Genomic DNA, 23944 nt, shown 5'->3' with positions numbered 1-23944 from the left:
CATTCAGGCCTCCTCCTTGTTGGTTGCTGACTAGACTGGAAACTAAACTGTGTGAAATGTTGGTCACCCAGCAACAGTCACCTTCATACTTGAGACCAGGATTGGGAATGCTGACTATTCAATCCACCTGACATGATCAAACAGACAAGTCTTACTGAACAATGTACCAGTATTCCCTCTGATGAAAATATTCAGGGGATTTTAATTGCCTGAAATAAACAAATTCACGTTCATTTTAATGCAGGTTTGCTTTATTCTACAGGGAAACATCTACAGAGAGCAGTTGAAGAAGCAAGAAGGTCTCAGAGGGTCAGTGATGTCACTCCTCATCCAGTCCTTTCTGTAAGGAAGAAAAACACAGAGAAGTCTCACAAGATGTTGGAGTTGTACTGCAGAGCTCCTCTGTTCTGAAATGGTTCATGCTCACTTTAATACACTTGTGACATTCATGTGAATGTTATATTGATGGAATCATGTATGTATGACATTTTGTGTGTGTGTGTGTGTGAGTGTGTGATGATATCTCGACTCTAAACCTGATCCAAGTGGACACAAACTCAGGTCTGACTAAGTGTATTTATGTTTACATCAGAGCGAACCTGCTGTGCCATCCAACATGTGCTTGGCATGTTTATAGATATGATGTCATTAACATTGATATGATTTAAAATTGTATTGCAGTTGATGAGCCATTGATGTGAATGCATACAAGACTGTGTATTCAAAGTAGAGTTCTTCTGATTGTAATACTGCTCTTGGAAATGCCATTGATTCCAACAGATATTCTGTCATTGCATCAGTGAGCACTTTCGGCTTTGCCAACCCGGCACTACATTTTTATTACAAGAAAAAAAAAATTTATTTTATTAGAACCAGAACTTTGCTAACCCTGGCAGCGCTGCCGAAAGTTGCTGACCAAACAAAAAAATTGTTAGCTGCCTTAAAAAACCACCACAGGAGTTGGGTTTGCAACTCCTGTATTCGAGCAGTGAAGAAGAAGCAGCTAGCATTGGCTGTTCTGCTAGCTTACACTCCTGGAGACCTACGGCGTTCCTGTCAGGACACCCTCAGGTCTCAGAGTCAGGTCCCACAGCTCAGGTGAAAAAGCATCAGGTGTCAGGTACCCTTCACCAGCTGGTCCAAAAAAAGAACTCAGAAAAAAGTCCTAAAAAATAATGGGAAAAAAACGGCACCATTTCTTGATTTATTAACACATTAAATGACACTTGGAAAACAAAAAATATGGAACTCCAAATGTCCTTAACTGTTGTGTGTTATTTACCCACAATCCCACAAGATCACTTTGTCTTCTCTTATGTCCCATCACTCATTATTTTACAGCAGCAGCGTAGAGTTGAACATGTTGAAAGTTAAAATAATGAAGCATATGAGCAGGTTATGAGGTGAACAAATGTACGATTAATCTTGGAAGAAAACTCCTGCAGCAAGAGTTACACACAAGGCTTTTGACACCTACGCGCCGCCGCTCAGCAGCCGTCCTCCTAACAGCTGACTGGTTCCTGGTTGCTCTTGATGTGATGATGTCATGTCAGGACCGGAGAGGCTGCTGACATCCTCTCACACACGTCCATGCGAGCAGCAGAACTAAAACTGTAGTTGTCAATGCTACTCCACTTGGAGCTGCTGGAGAGGAAACCATGGTGGTTCTGCTGAATGGAATTCCAGACAAGAAGCTGCTCTGAGACCTGAGGGAGTCCTGATCGGACCACCGTACTCCCTCACTGTCTATTTTTATGTCTTTATCTGAAGTCGCGGCTGCACTGCAGTTGTAGAAATGACAGTAACAGGAGAAGAATCTTCGATCCGTCTGGATTGTGGCTCCACTCACATTTGCTCACGGTAAGTGAGGATCAGTTATCAATTCCTCAATTTGTGCTGTTCCTCAGGAGTGACTGCTTGTCAGATTGAACCTAAAGAAGCTCAGTGGCTTTAATTGTGTGCATTTGTTCTTCAAAGGTAGACAGATATTACCACATCAGTACAGGGCTAGTACTTTACAGCGCTTCATGATGATATTACTGGATAGAAATATATTCTAATGCACTGGTATCCAATTGGTCCTGGGTATCAGCAGATACTTGTAGTTCAGGAACCAGAATCTCTATCAAGATGGAAAATGGTACTGAAAGAACCTCTATAATGTGAAAGTTTGGAAGGATTTACAGTACGACAAACCAATCTGCACTCATCCATCCTTCCATCCATCCATTCATCCATCCATCCATCCATCCATCATCCTTCCATCCATCCTTCCATCCATCCATCCATCCATTCATCCATCCATCCATCCATCCATCATCCTTCCATCCATCCTTCCATCCATCCATCCATCCATCCATCATCCTTCCATCCATCAATTCATCCATCCCTCCATCCCTCATCCATCCATCCATCACCCATCCATCCATTCATCCATCCATCCATCCCTCATCCATCATCCATCCATCCATCCCTCCCTCCATCCATCCATCATCCCTCCATCCATCATCCCTCCATCCCTCCATGTTCCCCCTCTTCTCCTGTTCAGGGTGGTGGGGGTGGAGCCTATCCCAGCTGCCTTCCCCCTGGACAGGTCACCAGTCCATGGCAGGGCTTACACATATGGACAGACAACCACTGGCTCTCCCAGCCACGCCTACGGTCAATTTAGAGTATCAATCAGCCTCGTCCCCTCTTGATGTCTTTGGACTGTGGAGGAAGCTGGAGTACCAGAGAGAACCCACGCAGGAACAGGGAGAACATGGAGACTCACCCAGAAAGACCCCGTGCTGCAGCCGGGGCTCCACCCACAACCTTCTTGCTGGGGGCCACAGTGAGGACCACTGCTCCACCGGGCCGCCCAATACACTCATTTTAACTGGCTAAATAAAACACATTCATCCAAAAGAAAATCAATCTGCTCTACAAGTCTGCTTGTATTTATTTACCTTCATCATCTTTCGGGTGAACCCGAAATGAGTCAAAGTGAACCCAGAAATAAGCTATCGTTGTCCGATCTTAATGTGTTTGATGGTTCAGTTCTACATCAAATCCACAAGTAAACACCAGACCGGTGGATGGTGGAGGTTCAGTTCTACATCAGATCCACCAGTAAACACCAGACCGGTGGATGGTGGAGTTTCAGTTCTACATCAGATCCACCAGTAAACACCAGACTGGTGGATGGTGGAGGTTCAGTTTTACATCAGATCCACCAGTAAACACCAGACAGGTGGATGGTGGAGTTTCAGTTCTACATCAGATCCACCAGTTACAAACCAGACCGGTGGATGGTGAAGGTTCAGTTCTACATCAGATCCACCAGTAAACACCAGACCGGTGGATGGTGGAAGGTTCAGTTCTACATCAGATCCACCAGTAAACACCAGACTGGTGGATGTTGGAGGTTCAGCTCTACATCAGAGCTACCAGTAAATACCAGACTGGGGGATGTTGGAGGTTCAGTTCTACATCAGATCCACCAGTAAACACCAGACTGGGGGATGTTGGAAGCTTCAGTTCTACATCAGATCCACCAATAAACACCAGACTGGGGGATGTTGGAAGCTTCAGTTCTACATCAGATCCACCAGTAATAACCAAACTGGGGGATGTTGGAAGGTTCAGTTCTACATCAGATCCACCAGTAAACACCAGACTGGTGGATGTTGGAGGTTCAGTTCTACATCAGAGCTACCAGTAAATACCAGACTGGGGGATGTTGGACGGTTCAGTTCTACATCAGATCCACCAGTAAACACCGGACCAGTGGATGTTGGAAGGTTCAGTTCTACATCAGATCCACCAGTAAACACCAGACAGGTGGATGTTGGAAGGTTCAGTTCTGCATCAGATCCACCAGTAAACACCAGACCGGTGGATGGTGGAGTTTCAGTTCTACATCAGATCCACCAGTAAACACCAGACTGGTGGATGGTGGAGGTTCAGTTTTACATCAGATCCACCAGTAAACACCAGACAGGTGGATGGTGGAGTTTCAGTTCTACATCAGATCCACCAGTTACAAACCAGACCGGTGGATGGTGAAGGTTCAGTTCTACATCAGATCCACCAGTAAACACCAGACCGGTGGATGGTGGAAGGTTCAGTTCTACATCAGATCCACCAGTAAACACCAGACTGGTGGATGTTGGAGGTTCAGCTCTACATCAGAGCTACCAGTAAATACCAGACTGGGGGATGTTGGAGGTTCAGTTCTACATCAGATCCACCAGTAAACACCAGACTGGGGGATGTTGGAAGCTTCAGTTCTACATCAGATCCACCAATAAACACCAGACTGGGGGATGTTGGAAGCTTCAGTTCTACATCAGATCCACCAGTAATAACCAAACTGGGGGATGTTGGAAGGTTCAGTTCTACATCAGATCCACCAGTAAACACCAGACTGGTGGATGTTGGAGGTTCAGTTCTACATCAGAGCTACCAGTAAATACCAGACTGGGGGATGTTGGACGGTTCAGTTCTACATCAGATCCACCAGTAAACACCGGACCAGTGGATGTTGGAAGGTTCAGTTCTACATCAGATCCACCAGTAAACACCAGACAGGTGGATGTTGGAAGGTTCAGTTCTGCATCAGATCCACCAGTAAACACCGGACCGGTGGATGTTGGAGGTTCAGTTCTACATCAGATCCACCAGTAAACACCAGACTGGTGGATGTTGGAGTGGTGGAGTCTTAAAACCCTGGGTTGCTAACAAGAGTCTAGAGGAGCCTACAGAGGTGGCCTGCATGATCTGTGTTTCCCCTGATGAGGGGAAACACAGGAAGCCTGCAGCTTAGTGGTGGTGACCTTGAAGTCATGTGACCCTGTTGTAGCTCCTTCGTAGGCTAACATTAGCTTAGCACTGCTAACCGTAGCATCCAGGCTTCCAGCATCATCAGAGGGTTCATTCGTGAAGATGATCTTCATGAACTGGACCTGGAAGATCATCAACTTTTGTTTGCTGATTTCCTGATTCAATCACCCACAATGACATGGAGCAAGATGACCACTTCCTGTTGGTGGAGGAATCATGAGGTGACCAATTCCTATTGGACTGGAAACATACCTCATCCCTGATGTGATCATTTGCTGTTTAACTACAAAAATTACCCATCGCTCGCATGATAACTTCCAGCTGTACCACAAAAAAAAAAAAGTGATTCCTGACACAGCAAGTTCTTGTTAGAGTGCAAAGATGCATTAGCCAATATATGCTAACTTCCTGTGGGACTACAAAAACACCTAATTCTTGACATGCTAACATGCTGTTGTACAACAAAAACACTATTTTGAACGCAGTATTATTATATGTTCTGAATAGGTAAAGAATTAGAACAAACGCATAGAACAATGATTGTAAAAAGGGGCCTGGGGAGTTTCTATGAAGTTTAACGCAAGGTATAGATCAGCCTCTCACCTTTGAGCCGACATCGCGGCTCTTGGCGCGCAGCTTGTTGACCTGAGATTCAGCGATGTCGGCTCTCTCCTCAGCCTCATCCAGCTCATGCTGCAGTTTACGGAACTTGCTCAGATGAGTATTGGCCTGCTCCTCCTGCACAATTAACCACATAATTACACATAATTACATTACTAAGACACTGTGTACCTGGGGGAGTGTGTTTTGGAGCTATTCTGATGACTTTAGCCTCCACAAGACCCAATTTTGTAAACAGGCAAAGATGAGAAAACACATTGACACACTTACAGCCTCCTCAGCTGATCTCTTGTAGGCTTTGACTTTCAGCTGCAGTTTGTCAACCAGATCCTGCAGACGCACAATGTTCTTGCGGTCTTCCTCAGTCTGTAAAAGTGCAGGGAAAAAGAGAAAAATTCCATGAATGGGTGTTCACCTCTCTTCACTTGGCACCTTGATCTTTGATCAAAGAAGAAAGAGTGGGAAACACTGGGTGTGGTACATCAGAGTTGATAGTTTTCTTGATCCACACACACCAGGTGTTGTTGTATGACAGCGTTCACACCTGGTAAGTGAGTTCCTTGATGCGTCTCTCATATTTACGGATTCCCTTCACAGCTTCGCTGCTCTTCTTCTGCTCAGACTCCACCTCGTTCTCCAGCTCTCTCACCTGAAAACAGCAGTTGCTTGAACATTCAGCTGTTGCTTTGTGTCAAAGCACTTTGTGACTTTGTGTCTAGTTTCTAAAGGTGCTGTATGAATAAAGTAACTATTACCATTATTATTATCAATCTTTCATCTTTTTTGCAATATTTAAAGTAAAATATCTCATGAAGTCCTAGTAAATATAAAATATAACAGAAATGAATATACATACGTAAATCTGAAGAATATAAGACAGAAACAAGTGAAGACTGACTCTGCTTAAACTATGTATGAACATAGCCTGAACCATCCACCCATCCATCCATCATCCATCCATCATCCACCCATCCATCCATCATCCATCCATCCATCCATCATCCATCCATCCCTCCATCCATCCATCCATCATCCCTCCACCCATCCATCCCTCCCTCCATCATCCATCCCTCCATGTTCTCCCTCTTCTCCTGTTCAGGGTGGTGGTGGTGGAGCCTATCCCAGCAGCCTTCCCCCTGGACAGGTCACCAGTCCATGGCAGGGCCAACACATACAGACAGACAACCATTGGCTCTCCCAGCCACGCATGATGGATATTGGATACTCTAAATTGACCGTAGGTGTGGCTTAGTGGCTTAGTCCCTGCCATGGACTGGTGACCTGTCCAGGGGGAAGGCTACTGGGATAGGCTCCACCCCCATCACCCTGAACAGGAGAAGAGGGGGAACATGGAGGGATGGATGGATGGATGGATGGATGGATGGGTTAGTCTTGTTGTTGTTATTAGATTATAATTTCAATTGTGATTTAAATAATTCTTGTCAGTCTGACTCTGCTGAGGCATCCGTAGCTGAATCCAGTCGCTATGCTATTGTAATCTTAACTTTGGTCATTGCGGTGGCACCATGACTTTTCCTTCACAGTCTATTATGTATGTGCATAATGAGCATAATAAATGTAACATTACTACACACAGAATAAAATTGAAAAGGAAGTATTTTTCAAAAGGTAGTTACTCTTAATTTGTGATCGCGTTTAAAAAAAAACAACTTGTTTCAACAATTGTACGTACAAGCTGTTTTTGGACATGTACAGTGGTTATCGACTACTTGGCCTAAACATCCCTGAGATGTAGGTAGGCTCCTGCCTACCTGGACCCGTCATCCTGGTCTACGCGCCCTGTCGTCGCTATGCTCTGACTGTGAGGGAAGGCTGGTGCTCCCAGCCCATCGTGGCTCTGAGTCTCTAGCCTGACTCCTCCTCTGTTGGTCCCTCATGGTGGAATGTACTTCCCAACTCCATACGACCCTCAGAGCCCCTTTTTACCTTTGAAAAACGTTGGAAGGCTCAACTGTTCAGGGAACACGAGGCCCTCAAACCTGAGCCTCCTCCTCCTGGTCCTCAGGGTGGACCGAGTCAGGAGGTCAGAGACCGGCTCTGAGTGAACACTCAGCACTGACAGTGGTGGATACTGAAGATACTGTTGATGTGGAATTGTTGGTTGTGGTCAGTTGTGGTTGCATTATAAACAAAAAAAACTGTCCCTTCTTCTGCCACTGGATGGCAGCACCTGTGGCCAATCAAAGTTGAAGCACTTTGTTGTGCTTACTAAGGTTTTTCCCTCCGGTCTAAATTCTTGCTTGTGTTGTACATCACTTTGGACCAAAGCATCTGCCACATGAAATTGTTGATTTGTAGAATTCTTTAGAGCATAAAAAAGAGCGAGAAGGTCTTTAAATTGTAATGATTTTTGTGTATAAGGTGGCAACAGGATGAACATTTTGCTTCATGTCTGCTGGAGAGTCATAGATGTATGCAATACATGTATGTACATGTACTGACAGCATGATGGTGGCCACAAAAAGAGACCGCAGTGTTATAAATATGAAGCTGATCTTGTTCCTACAGTGGGAAAACTCACCCTGGCCTCCAGCTTCTGCACCTGCTTCTTCCCTCCCTTCATGGCGATCTGCTCAGCTTCATCCAGACGGTGCTGCAGGTCTTTGATGGTTTGCTCCATGTTCTTCTTCATGCGCTCCAGGTGAGCGCTGGTGTCCTGTTCTTTCTTCAGCTCCTCTGCCATCATGGCAGCATCAGTAATGGCCTTCTTGGCCTTCTCCTCAGCATTCCTGCACTCCTGAACTGCTTCCTCCACCTCAGTCTGAAGCTGGGACGCATCAGCCTCCAGTTTCTTCTTCTGGTTTATCAGACCCGTGTTCTGGATATTTTTTAGGACAACAGATGGAAGAATCAGAGAAAATATGTTTGCTGAACTTCAGAAAAGTAGAACTTGTGAGTTCTTTACAATATCCAAGACCATCTGAGAGTGAAGTGGGATTGAGAGTGTTCTCTGTGTCCGACCTGGGAGTGCAGTAGCTGCACCCTCTCGCTAACATCCAGCAGCTCTTGCTCAGCAAGTTTCCTGCTTCTCTCTGTTTGCTCCAGAGCAGCCCTCAGTTCCTCCAGTTCAGCTTGCAGCAGGTTGTTGCGTCTCTCCACAATGGCAATGTTCTCTCGAAGATCATCATTGGCCCGAACAGACTCATCCAGCTGAATCTGGCAATCCTGAATGGGAGGAAATCCACCTCATTAATGTTGAGCATCACTCTGAATTGGAACCGTCCATAGCAGGTCAGTTTCTCTCCCCACTTTACCTTCAGATGTGCGTGAACGGACTTCAGTTGTTTCTGGGCCTCAGCTGCCTGCCTGTTGGCCTGGCTTAACTGGATCTCCATCTCATTCAGGTCGCCCTCCATCTTTTTCTTCAGACGGAGGGCCTCGTTCCTGCTGCGGCACTCAGCCTCAAGAGAACTCTGCAGGGTGTCGATGGTCCTCTGCTGGTTCCTCTTGCACTGCTCCATCTCCTCGTCTTTCTCGGCTAGTTTACGCTCAATGTCAGCTTTAATCTGGTTGAACTCCAGCTGGGCTCTCAGAATCTTTCCTTCCTCGTGCTCCAATGAAGCCTGGTGGAGAAGGAGGTATGTTATCCATGGCAGTACCTTGTTTCAATCATACACTACGTATTCATCAATGAGGACCTTTACCTCAGCTTCCTCAAGAGCAGACTGGATCTCATTCTTCTCCTGCTCCAATTGCTTCCGTAATTTCTCCAGTTCGTGGATATTCTTCCCGCTCTCACCAAGTTGCTCAGTGAGATCAGAAATCTCCTCTGTGGAATGTCAAGCACTGTGATGAAGATGGCCTTGGACAGTGTCTATAATGCAGAACCTAGCAGACCATCTTACCCTGAAGGTTCTTGTTCTCTCTCTTCATGGTCTCCAGATGATCCAGAGATTCTTCATAAGAGTTCTTCAGTTTGAAGAGCTCAGTGCTCAGAGCTCTGGCTTCCTTCTGAGAGCCTTCCAGCTCACACTGAGACTCCTCATACTTCTGCTTCCACTCAGACACAACCTGAAAATAGTCCATGTCTTAGATGATCAATTGTGCCTTGTTTGAAAATAACAAGAATGAGATTAACACCTTGTCAAAGTTTCTTTGCTTCTTGTCCAGAGCAGCAGCAGCAGCATTCGACCTCTCCACATCCACCATGAGATCTTCAATCTCATTCTGCAGTCTGTGTTTGGTCTTCTCCAGAGAGGAACATTTAGCATTCACAGCTTCTACAGCCTCCTCGGCGTCCTGCAGACGCTGAGCCAGCTTCTTCCTTCAAAAAAAAAAAAAATTCCATGTTTCGGCAGTGTTGCTTGTGTCAGTCACCCTAATGATTTTAACTACAACTGGCTGCTCAGTCGTCTAACAAACAAACTTTTTGTTCGTCTTACATTTTAGTTGGAACATAACACAAACAAAAAGCTGATCTGCCAGACGAAATAGATTTTCTCTTTCGGAATTACAAATTTCTTTAGGATTTTTCAAACAGTCTTACTTGGCCTCCTCCAGTTCTTCAGTCCTCTGGATGGCGTCAGTTTCATACTTGGTTCTCCACTGAGCCACCTCAGAGTTGGCCTTGGACATGCTGCGCTGCAGCTCAGCCTTGGCCTCCTGCTCCTCCTCATACTGCTCTCTGAGCAGGTCGCAGTCATGGCGAGCAGACTGCACTGCATGGGCCAGGGCACTCTTGGCCTGATCGACAGGTGTACATGAATGAGCATTACTTTGATTCTATATTGTACATCTGCCGCGAATGACTATCCATGTCTGTCACTCATCACCTTGGTCTCCTCCTCCAGTTGTCTCCTCAGATCTTCAATCTGTTGAGTGTAGGACATTTTTCCTCTGGTAAGCTGAGAAACCAGCGAGTCCTTCTCCTCCAGCTGCCTGGAGAGCTCACCTGGAGTTTTGGACAGATGCAGCATGTTTTTAACTTTATTTGATCAAAGAACTAACATTTGTCACTCACCGATTTTTAAAAATTGTTCAGAACATTACTGTTAAAAGATGGAGAAAACTTTTTCAAGGCAAAAACTACCATTTTCAGTTTGAAGCTTTGCTTTTTGCATGTTGAAGTCAGTGATGCAGCGTTGAGCTTCTTCAAACTTGGTCTTGTATTCATTCATCTGATCTTCCACAGTTCTGCAGGTCTTCTCCAAATTTGTCTGCAATCAGATGAATCACATCAGGGTGCTCTTCATTCCCCTAGAAAGTAGCAGTCCTGACAGTCTCAGGTGGATCGTTAGTTCCCACAGGACATCGTATCGAACAGCGTGTATCACTTGTATGGGTTGTATCTGAAGCTACGTGAAGAGCTTCACAACTAGGAAATGACTCAGGACAGCTGTCTTCAGATGAACAGTACTGAACAAATTTATTAGACCGCCACCCAGTGGGAGTTTTATGCCACAGCTGCCCTTAATTAGCAGCGCTGGTCATTAACAAAATCCTTTTTTATGTTACTGTAATGGTTAATACAGCAGTATGTAGAAGCTGTTTGACCAAAATGATATTTTTAAGAGCAAAATATTATTATTATTAATTTTTTTATAATTTACTGTTTTACAAAAAAATAGAAAAAATAGTAATTATTATTTCTTGAGTAAGACATCAAACGGAGCTGTTTGCCTGCATTCCTGAACAGAAAAGTTAGTTTCAGTGGTTGAATGTTGTGCTTGATAAATTTCTGATTCCTCAGAGAAGCCCAGTGAACCGGCTCACGTTTGGGTATAAAAAAGTGAATTTGGGTTGAAATTCCGGGGTTCCTGCTCGGAAGGGTGAACGTGGAGAACCGACTAACCATGAAAGAGTTGTGTTCAGGCTTTTGTGGTGCCGGATGGTCTCTGAGATATACTGGGGAGACAGAAAGTGTCTCAGTGGGGTTGAGTGTGCTCAGAGTCACTTGCTCAGACTGGAAGTCACAAACACACCAAGAACGAAGCAGGAAACGGAGGTTAACAGGAGCAGATGACAGACGCCTCAGGATCTGAAGCACTGGAGACAGAGGGAAGACCCCTGCTGCTCTCCAGGCAGAGATGAAGCTTCTAGATCAGTCTGAGAACGTCTCAGGTTAGGGTTAACCCTGAGGGGAAGGGCTAACCCTAACCCTGACAGAATGAAGCTCGGAGGGAAGAACAGCTTCCAAGATCCAAACACCCAAAAACGCCTCAGAGGTGCCAGGAGCAGAAACACGGGCTGGTTGGTGACTGGCGGAAGGTTCTCTGGACAGACAGGTCTGCGTTTGAACTCCTTGTAAGCGTCTTCATGTTCATGTCCACAGAAAAGCTGGAGAACATTTGATGCTAGCTGTGTTGCACCCACAGTGGAACCGGCCGTCAAATTCTGGATTTTCTCATATTTATGACAGGTGGTCTAATATGTTTGTGAAGCACTGACGACGAGGCTAACTCAGCTGACTGTCTGTGGGCTCAAATAACAACGATGACCATGTAGGTACCCGCATATAAAACTATACGAAATCTAAAGATGCCTCTTTGCTAGCTTTGTGTCAGAGGGGGCTGCCCTGCTCAAACTCCTCTTGTGTAAATGTGAGAAAGAAAGTGAACATTGGTTTAGCCAACCTTTGTCTTGACGATATGTTCCATGTTTGAAACCACATCATCCAGTTCCAGTCTGAGCTCGCTCTTCTCCTTCTCCAGTTTCTGCTTGACCCTCTGCAGGTTGTCAATCTGCTCCCCCAGGTCAGCAACACTGTCAGCTTGTTTCTTCCTCAGTGTGGCAGCCGTGGCTTCATGTTGCAGAGTGGCCTCTTCCAGGTCTCTGCGGAGTTTCTGGAACTCAGCCTCTCTCTTCTTGTTCATCTCAATCTGGGCCGTCGTGGCTCCACCAGCCTCCTCCAGCCTCTCACTGATCTCCTCCAACTCTCTGGCCAAGTCTGCTCTCTGCTTCTCCACCTTGGCCCGGGCCGCTCGCTCAGCCTCCAGCTCCTCCTCCAGCTCCTCGATGCGGGCCTGTTCAGGTCGAACTTCTTAGTAATTACTTGTTGCTGAGTCTATTACCCATTTGAAATGTTTCATTTATTACCTGAAGCTCTTTCAATTTCTTCTGAAGCTGAATAGCGATTGCCTGCTCGTCCTCTATTTTATTATTGAGCTGACTGACTTCAAAGTCCTTCCTGTCAGTAGATAACAGGCATTAGAAAAAACAAGGATATTTCTGATATTTCAGATTTTGGAGTGCATGAAATATACACATAGACGAAGTCTTTACTTTTTCAGATGCTCCTCCAGTTGTTGCTTGTCATTCTCCAGATCCATCAGGCTCTCCTGGGTCAGCTTCAAGTCTCCCTCCAGCTTCCTCTTCGCTCTCTCAAGATCCATTCGAATCTTCTTCTCTTGTTCAAGAGATCCTTCAAGCTAGATAGACATTTATGGAAGATAACTTTACATTTCTTTCTCTCACATGCAACTGGAAATGATAGAGTTTTAAGTACATCAGGGTTCCCAAATAAGATTTCACCAAGGGCCAAATTCTGACCTGGGCACCAAGCCGAGGGCCACAGCACCCGTGGGGCACGCGGCAGCAGGGAGGGGGGCGCCACCGCACCCCCACTCCAGTGACAGTGCAGATACCAACATTGAATCTGCATTTATAGTGCATTATAACATTATCATTAGAGTCTAATGCTCCTGCATTTTTTAAATCAGTGAGCTGCGTGGAAAAGCACTCAGCAGCTGAAACCTCCACTCTTCTTGTAGCAGAGTCATGTGACACTGCACCTGTTTTAGCAGCTCCACAACAGTTTTCTTGGTTTTCTCATCGTGATTTAAAGCTTCACCAACCATTCAAATAGCACAAGTTTTAATTAACTCTGAACCAATGAATGGTTTCTTAGGCCAGGTTCCAGGCAGCACACAGCGATGCAGCTGTTGTACTCTCTTGTGCAGAAGTGAATTTGCTGATTGGAGCCACACAATTGTCGTATTCTTTTATGAGCCGTTTTATTTCCTCTTTTCTCTGTGCTGTTGTTGGAGGAAACTTAGCTTTGAAATCGCCGTGCAACTTGATGAAGTGTCGGTAGAGATTTTCCCTTTTACAGATGGCAACAGTCCTTGTGCAAATTAAACAGGTTGGCTTTGCATTGGCACGGCCCAGTAAAATAAAACAGAATGCATCAGTCCACTCTGGTCTGGACTGAGGGTTTTCCTGGTCGACTTGTCATTTTTTAATGCTGGCCATGATCACCACTCAGTCATTGTTGTTGTTTTCTCCTTTTTTCTCCTTTCATTACTGTCGCATCTGTCTGCATTATGAAGAATGCGCGCACAAATTACGTAATCACATGCGCAGGTCAGGTGGAAAGTGGGGGGTGAGGTGTATTCTGGGGTTCAGACCCACTTGGAGATGAATGCTGGGGGGGGGGGGGCTGTGATAATGTTATTTCGCACAGTTTCTAAGATGTTTATGTGAATTTGAAGCAGGGAATCTTATGGGGTTTTTTGTTTTTTTTTCAAATTTTTTCCCCCAAAAAATCCTTTTTGCTCACAAGTTGGTGTTGGCCAGTCTGCGTCCTCTCACGGGCCGCAAATGGGGAACCTTGAAGTACATGCATGCAGTAAAACCCTTACATCGTCCACTTGCTGCTCCAGTTTAGCCTTGGCCTTGGTCAGAGTGTTGACTTTGTCTTCTTCACTCTGCAGGTCATCCAGCGTTTGCTGATGAGCTTCCTGTAAGGCTTTCTTCTCCTTGGTCAACTTGGCAATGATTTCATCCAGGGCAGCCATTTCCTCCACCAAGTTCTTCACCTGAAAATTAGGAAATGAGTATTATAAACAAGCAAGGCAAACCAACATGCTTCTTGTTTACACACTGGATATTGAGGGCCCTAGAAATAATGCAGTTTTCACACCTTGTTCTCGGTGGCGTGTTTCTCTTTCTCCACTTTAGCCAGAGTTAACTCCAAGTCATCAATGTCTTTCTTCAGCTCAGAGCACTCGTCCTCCAGTTTCCTCTTCTTCGCCGTCAGTTCTGCATTCATCTCCTCCTCATCCTCCAGTCTCTCTGTCAGCTCTTTAGCTTTTGCCTCCATCTGAATTTTGTTTTTGATCAGACCTTCGCATCTTTCTTCAGCATCAGCAAGATTATCTTGCTCCTAATTTGAAATGGTCATTAAGTTAATCAAAATTAAGTTGATCGTCCATACATCATTGGTTTGTGCTTTATGCTGACATCAGACTTACTGCTTGAACTTGGAGTTGCAGGTCATTCTTCTCTTGGAGAAGAGAAACCATTTTCTCTTCTAGTTCCTTCCTACGGGCTTCAGATTTGGCATAAGCTTCTTTTAACTTCAGGAATTCTTCCTTCATGTTGGCCATCTCCTTCTCTGCCTCAGCAGATCTCAACAGAGGTTTGATCTTGAAGAACAGCTTCATCCAGGGCCAATTCTTGACCCCCATGAAGGCACGGATGTTCCATTGGATTACCAGTAGAGCATCCCTGTTGAAGTTCGAATACTAAAAGTTTACCACAAACAATCCCTACAACTTTTCCTCAAACCATTTTAAAGGCTTTCTTACCTTCTTTCGACAATCTTCTGGAATTCAACTCTGGCCAGAAGACCTCTTGATCTAGCCTGGATTCCAGTGATGATGAGTGACAGACGGTCATCCCTCATTTCCTCCAATTGCCCAAGAAGACCAGCCTTGAAGAACACCTGTTGGGGATGTCCATATAATCCACCAGATGCTTCACATGTTCTGAAGGTGTGAGTGGAAGGATTATCTCTCCCCGTACCAATATGGGTCCACGTGTTAGACTAAGTTCCTTGGTTCATTGTAATGGAAGCATGGAGCAATAGGTAGCAGCTCCATCATCAACACATAACCCTAACCTGAGTCTCCATCCCCAAGGTTCCTGGACTCTTAAGATGAATCCATTTGTAGATTACCTCAAGGTTCCACTGGAGGCCCCTTCTTATTCACACTATATAAGCTCCCATCAGGCTCCATCTTCAAGAAACTCAATGTCTTCTGCCACTGCTACACTGATGACACCCGATTTTATTTCCAATTACAACCTGGTGACAATAGCAATATTACAACCCTCCTGGACCCCCTCCAAGGGGTTTAATTCTACCTCCAGGTAAATGACAAGACCACATTGATTTTATTTGGTCTCCTGCTGCAGGGGGGAGATTAGCAAATTATTTAAGGCAACTGGCACAATACCCTCATGACCATGCTAGAACTCTGGGTGTCATTGATGACTCCAAACTAAAATTTTGTGAAGGTATCAAAACCATTGTTAAAGGGTACTTCTTCAGAATCATTTTCATCTCAAATAGAATACTTTTATACTTTTCAAATGGTGTGCTTTGGTTAACCAAATTTAGCTTTTTTCTTTTTTAAATTTTGGTTTTTTTGCTTTTTTGTTTTTATCACCAAACTCGTAAGCTGTATACTTTATTTGCTGTAATTATACACATGCATTGCTTTGGATTGACCATTGGTGAATTACCTTGGTGTGTCCAAACTTGTATTGGTTGTGGTCAATATCAAGAGACCCAAGAAGTTTCTCAGCTCCTTTCTTGCTGTCAATGAACTGACCCTCAGGGATGGCAGCAGGATTCAGGATGCGATATCTTCAAAGTGGGAGAGAATCAATCATCTGTGAATATGTAGTTTTCAAATTTTGGAATAAAATCAAACTCACAATACTTGACATGCAAGTATACCTCTGTTTGAAATCTCCATAGAGGATCCTGTTGGGGAAGCCCTTTCTGCAGATCCTGATGCCCTCCAGAACGCCGTTACAGCGCAGCTGGTGCATCACCAGAGGGTTCTCCATGGCCCCTGGAGTCTTGGTCTCATTGGGGATGATGCAGCGTACAAAGTGAGGGTGAGTAGACCTCAAGTTGGTCATCAGCTTGTTCAGGTTCTCCTGTGGAGGTTATAACATTTAGTGTTTAACATCGTACTGATTTGATGAATTTGTCATGTTCTACCAATGACATATATGTATGTAGATAGATAGATAGATAGATAGATAGATAGATAGATAGATAGATAGATAGATAGATACATAGATAGATAGAAAGATACATAGATAGATAGAAAGATACATAGATAGATAGAAAACACTAACCCTGTGCAATGCAGACACGGTTTGGAAGGATGAACCCTTCTTCTTGGTTCCTCCTCCTTTGCCACCCTTTCCACCCTCAGCTTGCAAAAGTGAAGTGTGCATCCCATTAGAACGCATTAATAGATCGAACAGAATTTATTCAGTCTAACTGTGGTCAGCCAGGTGAATATTGTGCATTACATGTATTTTTACCTGCATCGGCTCCAGCGTAATTCACAAACAAGAAAGACAAAAGCTTGAGAGTAGATTTCTGGTAGAGTGCAACGACAGTCTCATTCAGAGGGTCCTTGTTCTTCACCAGCCAGTTGTTGATGTTATAATCAACAGTCCCAGCATAGTGCATGAGAGCAAAATGGGCCTCTGGTTTCCCTTTGACAATTCTGGGCTTCTGGAAGTTGGCTGACTTCCCCAGATGGTTGTCATAGAGCTTAGCTTTGAAGGTGGTATCACTGGCTTTGGGGAACATGCACTCCTCTTCAAGGATGGACATGATCCCCATTGGCTGAGGAGAACAAAATATGTGCCTTATAAAATATATTTATAGTTATTCATCGCATTCTTGTACGGACATTTAGCAGCCACATCACTCACCTTTTCAATCAGGTCTATGCAGGCCTGCAAGTCCATACCAAAGTCTATGAAGGTCCATTCAATTCCCTCTTTCTTGTACTCTTCCTGCTCCAGTACAAACATGTGGTGGTTGAAAAACTGTTGCAGTTTTTCATTGGTGAAGTTGATGCACAGCTGCTCAAAGGTGTTGAACTGGCATGAAAACAGAACACAACACTTATTTCCACAGTAATCTCTTTGTTATGGGCAAGTACCTGAACAAGGAAGTAGAATGACGTCTTCTACAAGAAATAATTGAAAGAACTCACGTCAAAGATCTCGAACCCAGCGATGTCCAGTACACCAATGAAGTACTGGCGAGGCTGCTTGGTGTCCAGAGACTGATTGATACGCACAACCATCCACAGAAACATCTTCTCATACACTGACTTGGACAGAGCGCCGATCGCATAGTAGACCTAGAAATGAAATCCAGTCATTGATTTACATGAATTCAGTGGTTCTTCTGTAACATTCTTTCACTTCTTTTTTTTCAGGGTCATCCATGTAAACATTCACATTCTGTATTAGGTACCAGTGGTAAGGACCTCACCAATAAGGTAAGTCTCAGGATACATGGTTCACAATATACTGACATGATTTAATGCATACTTTGATACGCAACATGCTTCAAAGAAAACTTCAAAATAGAGCAGAAAGTACAACTTGCAGTATACCACTAATAATACGTACATCACATTTTACTGACATCATATCAAAAGAAAAATGCATATAAATTGTTGTGTCACTCAAACAGTAATATAGCTGCTGTAGTATACATGGGTCGTGCTATGATTACATCACAATATATTCTGATGATTGATACACGGTGCTGGAATATCGCTACACAGTCCTCTTCTTCATTTGCCTTTCAGGATAGCAACTGTGGTTCTCTGGGTCAGAACCCATTATTCTGGGCCTGGAGGGACTGCCTCAGCCTAACTACAGCTCAAATTGGCTTGACAGCACTGAAAAAAATACTGCAGTATTTACTGTTCAAGGTCGACCTAAAAGGGACTCAAATATTAAGGTTAATGACACAGACACGTCATTGCTCCTCTTACCTGCTGGACATTCTGTCCCTTGGTGACCCACTCGTTTCCTACTTTGACTCTCGGGTGACAGAGACCTTTGATGAGGTCAGCAGAGTTCATACCCATCAGGTAAGCTGCTTTGTCAGCATCTGGGAAAAACCACGCAAATGAAATTTCTCAGTGTCACACTTACATGTTTCTGACAGGTGACAGAGAGCCGCCCCTCACCTTCAGTGCCGTCGGCCTCGGCCTGCTCCTCGCGCTGCTTGTTCTTGAACTTCATGTTTCCGTAATGCATGATGGCGCCAGTCAGCTTGTAAATGCCGTTCTTCTCTTCTTGAGTGAAGCCCAGCACATCAAAGGCATCCTAGGTCAGTGTAAAGGGGTTATAGCCTAAACATCCTGTTATTGCTGAATCATCCTGTTATAGCCTAAACATCCTGTTATAGCTGAAACAGTCTGTTGTCGCTGAATCATCCTGTTGTCGCTGAATCATCCTGTTATAGCCTAAACATCCTGTTATAGCTGAAACAGCCTGTTGTAGCTGAATCATCCTGTTATAGCCTAAACATCCTGTTATAGCTGAAACAGCCTGTTGTAGCTGAATCATCCCATTATAGCCTAAACATCCTGTTATAGCTGAAACAGCCTGTTGTAGCTGAATCATCCTGTTATAGCCTAAACATCCTGTTATAGCTGAAACAGCCTGTTGTAGCTGAATCATCCTATTACAGTTGAAACAGACTTTTATAGCCTAAACAGCCTGTTATAGCTGAAACAGCCTGTTATAGCTGAAACATCGTGTTGTAGCTGAAACATCCCGTTGTTGCTGAAACAGCCTGTTATAGTCTAAACATCCTGTTATAGCTGAAACAGCCTGTTGTAGCTGAATCATCCTGTTATAGCTGAATCATCCTGTTATAGCCTAAACATCCTGTTATAGCTGAAACAGCCTGTTGTAGCTGAATCATCCTGTTATAGCCTAAACATCCTGTTATAGCTGAAACAGCCTGTTGTAGCTGAATCATCCTATTACAGTTGAAACAGACTTTTATAGCCTAAACAGCCTGTTATAGCTGAAACATCCCTTTATTGCTGAAACATCCTGTTATAGCCTAAACAGCCTGTTATAGCTGAAAGATCCCTTTATTGCTGAAACATCCTGTTATAGCTGAAACTGCCTGTTATAGCTGAAACAGCCTGTTATAGCCTAAACACCCTGTTATAGCTGAAACATCCTGTTGTAGGCGAAACAGCCTATTATAGCTGAAACAACCTGTTGTAGCTGAAACAGCCTGTTGTAGCCGAAACATCCTGTTATAGCTGAAACAGCCTGTTATAGCTGAAACTGCCTGTTATAGCTGAAACAGCCTGTTGTTGCCTCAACAGCCTGTTATAGCTTAAGCATCCTGTTATAACTGAAACAGCCTGTTGTAGCCTCAACAGCCTGTTATAGCTTAAGCATCCTGTTATAGCTGAAACAGCCTGTTATAGCTGAAACATTGTGTTATAGCTGAAACATCCCGTTTTAGCCTAAAAAGCTTGTTGTAGCTGAAACAGCCTGTTGTAACTGAAACAGCCTGTTGTAGCTGAAACAGCCTGTTGTAGCTGAAACAGCTTGTTATAGCGGAAACTTCCCATTGTAGTTGAAATAGCCTGTTATAGCCCCAACAGCCTGTTATAGCTGAAACATCCCGTTATAGCCTAAACAGCCTGTTATAGCCTAAACAGCCTGTTATAGCTGAAACAGCCTGTTATAGGTTAAAACAGCCTGTTGTAGCTGAAAGTTCATGTTATACCTGAAACAACATGTTAGAGCTGAAACAGCCTGTTGTAGCTGAAACATCCCGTTTTAGCCTAAAAAGGCTGTTATAGCTGAAACAGCCTGTTGTAGCTGAAACAGCCTGTTGTTATACCTGAAACATCCCATTGTAGCTGAAACAACCTGTTATATAGACACAGATACATTTCATTCATTTATCTGCTTGAAACAAAATTCTCTTCCCTCAGAATAATTTTGTGTGTGCCTGTGACCCTAACCTTTGACCAACAAAATCTTTCCTTTCCTTCAATCCAAGTGAACATTTGAGACAAACTGGAACTCCAAGGACCTCCTCACCATGGACTTTCTGGTTATATGTGACAATCATCAGGCATGTTGTTAGCTGAAACATATTGTTTTGACTCACATCAGTGGCCATCAGCTCCTCAGCATCATTAATGGAGGCGACTGTCGTCTCTCCTTGGGAGATGAAGGCGTAGTCGTAGGGGTTGTTGGTGATCAGCAGCATTTCTAAAATGTAAGACCACAACGTACAATTTGGTATCATAAAGCCTGCAGTGACGGGGAGTCCTGGTCACTGGTCTGAGGATGATGGTTCGTGTTTACCCAGCAGCTCAGGTTTCTTCTGGGACAAAATCTGGTAGAAGATGTGGTAGTCTCTCTCAGCCTTCAGCTGAAAGGTGACGCGCGACTTTTCCAGCAGATCTGTAAAGACATTTGGATTGAATAGTTCGGCAGGAAAATGAGCATTGTGATGACTGCTGAATACCAGATGAAATATGTGAAAGACTTCATACATGTCTCAATATCAGCTGACGCCAGCTTTCCACTGGCAGCAAAATGAATTCGGATGAATTTGCCCTGGGGACAGAAATCACATTTAAAAGACTGTACAACAAACATGAAGGGCTTTTACTAAAGACTGGACTTACGAATCTGGAGGAGTTGTCATTCCTGATGGTCTTGGCATTCCCAAAGGCCTCTAACGCTGGGTTAGCCTGGATGATCTGGTCCTCCAGGGTGCCCTGAGAGGGTAAATTAGCAAAGCAGTTGCTTCATCAACTCTGAAACAGAAAACAGTATGACGCTGCAGGCTCCATATTCGAAAATCTGATGTGAAACCTTCTTGTCTGAGACTTCCTTCCTTCCACTTCCTGCTGCAATGCTGGCAAAGTACTGGATAACTCTCTTGGTGTTCACAGTTTTCCCAGCACCAGATTCTCCACTGAAGAAAGCAAACACTTAGATTTTCATTGGTACATTACAATGAAAAACGATTGCAATGTTTAATTGTTCTGCTGCTACACCACTGAAACGTCATCGAGCGGTGATGTATTTTTGGAGGCGAAGTAGGAACTTAGCATCACCAAAGTTCCCCTTCACCAATGAGAAGTAAACTGTGTAAAACAAAAGTAAATGAGACTTCATTAACTTTTTGTTTCGAATAATGATCTTAACGAATGAACCCCACTGTCCTGATCAATTATTGGAGGTACAAGCTAACGTTTGGCTATGCAAGAATAAGATTCTGGACTTGATCACTACAAGCGTCACGCTTCTTCTGCTTCTGCTGTATTTCAGCCTCCCTGTAGGATCCTTCTGCTCCGTGGTGTTGCTGAGCCCCTCGCACAGAAGAAAGAATTAAAGTGTTAAATGAGCGGAAACTGCAGGTCTCATGTCAGGTATTAACCAAACCCACAGACGTTGAAAGGAGCTTGTTCTTCTTATTGTTGTTGCTGTTGTTATTATTGTTGTTGTTGTTGTTATAAACTTTGTTACATAGCACCTTTCAAAAACAAGTTTCCAAAGTACTTCACAGACATAAAACACAATTCATTTCCACATTGCAGTAAATCAAAACAAACAAACAAACGAGGTGAGACAATAAAACAAATGAAAGCATGGGTACTAAAAAAGAACTCGGTTAAAGGCTTCTTGGTCGTATTGGTTGTGTATTCATTAAAAAAGATGGTCCTATTATCTTACAACAGGCTCTGTGTTAGCAATTTGATGGCGCAGAAGTGCAAAAAACAAACTCACGTGATGAGAATTGACTGATTTTCTCTGTCTGGGGAAGAAAGACAGGATCGCTTTAGATCATCAAGGTCCCACACCATGTTTCTACCTCAACTACATGTGACCATCCAGAAAGTAAAGTTAGCACCAACCAGTTAGCATGTACTGGTAGGCGTTGTCAGAGATGGAGAAGATGTGAGGCGGAGCTTCAGTCCTCTTCTTCCCTCTGTAGGCAACAACCACCTCCTGGTTGTAGACTGGCAGCCACTTGTAGGGGTTGACGGTGACACAGAACAGCCCTGAGTAGGTCTGACACAGAAGAGAGGATGGAGCTGTCACATGCTGACATGTCTCTGTCTGTGGACGCAGGTGAACCATGAGACCACGGGCTTACATAGATCATCCATGCTGCGTAACGCTCTTTGAGGTTAAACAGCACCGCTGGTTCATGCAGGAAGGTGAACATGGCCATGTCTTCAATCTTATCAAACTTGGGTGGGTTCTGAGGGTGTACGTCACACTCCTTCACTGTCACGGTCTGCACAAATGACACAGCACATCAAAAGGGATTTTGTAAAACTTCTCCAACTCTCTTTGCTAGATTTCTGAAGGAGTGTGTATGTGTGTATTAACCTCCCTCACAACCAACAATGCATTTGTATTGCTGCCCTTAGCTTAATCTGTCCATGTGAAAATGGGATATTCTCAGCGTGAGAGGAGTATTCTGAATAAAGGAGGAATTACATCTGTAGCTCACACTTGGATTAGCGAATATTCAAGAGCCAAAACTTTGTTCTTCTGCTGCTGTTGTGTTTTGCATCTTCCAGTCCAAACTTTCAGCTACTGAAACCTTTCAAATATCAAAACTGTAACATCTTCAAGCACTTTGAATCCTGTTGCTGTTCAGACTTCTACCATTTATACTTTTGAAAGTATTCAGGCATATTTTCTTACAATGGGAGCCAACAGAATGTCAAAGAATTTTAGAATGTTTGGCTCTTTAATCTTGCATTCAAGTGTGTGCAGAACTCAGACAGTCCTGGGAATTTAAACCGAAACTCCTCCTCAGTCCAAGAGAAATGCATTGTCCTCCTTGTTACCAGATTTAGTGTCAGGGTCAAGTTCAGGCTAAGGGCCAGGGTCAGGATCAGGGTTAGGGTTCATGCTCACAGATTGCAGCTTCTCATTCGCATTGCATTTCCTGCAGGAAAAGTTGTTGCAGTTGATAATTTAATTAAAACTTCAAAAGATTAAATTTGAGTCTTAACGATTAAAGAAATGTGGAACCAGTGTAAAATACTCAAGGCAGCTTGTTCAGAATAATATCTCATCCAGTAACTGTTAGTAGCACTGAGGTTTTGGCATGTCTCTTAGATGCAGAGCGCCTGGCGCTCAGGAGTCGGTCCGAGGGGTGGGAATCTTTCCTTTCAACTCAGCTGTGTCTGTAGGGAGCCTCTTGGATCCCGGGAGGCTGACTGACCTTCCCCTTCTCAGTCTGAGCGGTGACTTTGTCGCCCTCCCGGCTGGTGATGGATGCCTTTACATACTCCTCATCAGTGTCAGGAACAAAGCATTCCTTCTTCATGTCAAAGGGACGAGTTTGAGCCTCCAGCCGTTCCCTGTCTGACTTCCTCAGATATGGAGCAGCAGCCCCAAACTCTTTCATAGCAGCATCACCCATTTTTCACCCTGTCTACAGAAGAAAAATCCAAATGCAATAGTCAATGACATGCAGTATTATCCAAGACGATATTGCAGTGGCTCTTACCTTTCTAGCCCCTACTGATGAGCGTGAGCTGTTCTGGTCCTGAGGAAAGGAGAGGAAGCAACTGGTGAGACAACTCTGCTGGGCTTTCCCGGTTCAGCGTCAAAGTGCTGCGTCCTCACACCTACCTTGAGATAGAATGGTGACCTATTGAGGCTTTCATCATCAGTACGCTTT

General features: G+C 44.2%; 1 protein-coding gene across 1 annotated transcript; it reads right to left on the bottom strand.

Annotated features, from left to right (window-relative positions):
* Window positions 1-238: 238 nt before the first annotated feature.
* On the bottom strand, window positions 239-23944 carry LOC147261173 (myosin-7-like). The gene is made up of 39 exons (XM_086203102.1): window positions 23896-23944; window positions 23771-23809; window positions 23483-23695; window positions 22397-22540; window positions 22155-22311; window positions 22027-22054; window positions 21109-21211; window positions 20919-21011; window positions 20784-20847; window positions 20593-20691; window positions 20393-20496; window positions 18432-18570; window positions 18234-18352; window positions 17439-17588; window positions 17152-17322; window positions 16753-17062; window positions 16561-16640; window positions 16151-16356; window positions 15934-16057; window positions 14994-15130; window positions 14658-14913; window positions 14327-14569; window positions 14046-14222; window positions 12688-12833; window positions 12502-12592; window positions 12039-12428; window positions 10496-10622; window positions 10239-10357; window positions 9953-10149; window positions 9547-9730; window positions 9312-9477; window positions 9111-9235; window positions 8721-9029; window positions 8428-8631; window positions 7988-8284; window positions 5990-6094; window positions 5716-5811; window positions 5428-5562; window positions 239-340 (listed from the first exon to the last, which is right to left on the bottom strand). The coding sequence occupies exons 3-39, from the start codon at window positions 23681-23683 to the stop codon at window positions 320-322; spliced, it is 5817 nt and encodes a 1938-aa protein (XP_086059228.1). The 5' UTR covers window positions 23684-23695; window positions 23771-23809; window positions 23896-23944; the 3' UTR covers window positions 239-319.

Source organism: Aulostomus chinensis, chromosome 5 (assembly GCF_037954235.1).
Source record: "Aulostomus chinensis isolate RoL2024-O1b breed Wild chromosome 5, RoL_Achi_v1.0, whole genome shotgun sequence".
Classification (NCBI taxonomy): Eukaryota; Metazoa; Chordata; class Actinopteri; order Syngnathiformes; family Aulostomidae; genus Aulostomus; species Aulostomus chinensis.
This window is presented reverse-complemented; position numbering and strand designations above follow the sequence as displayed.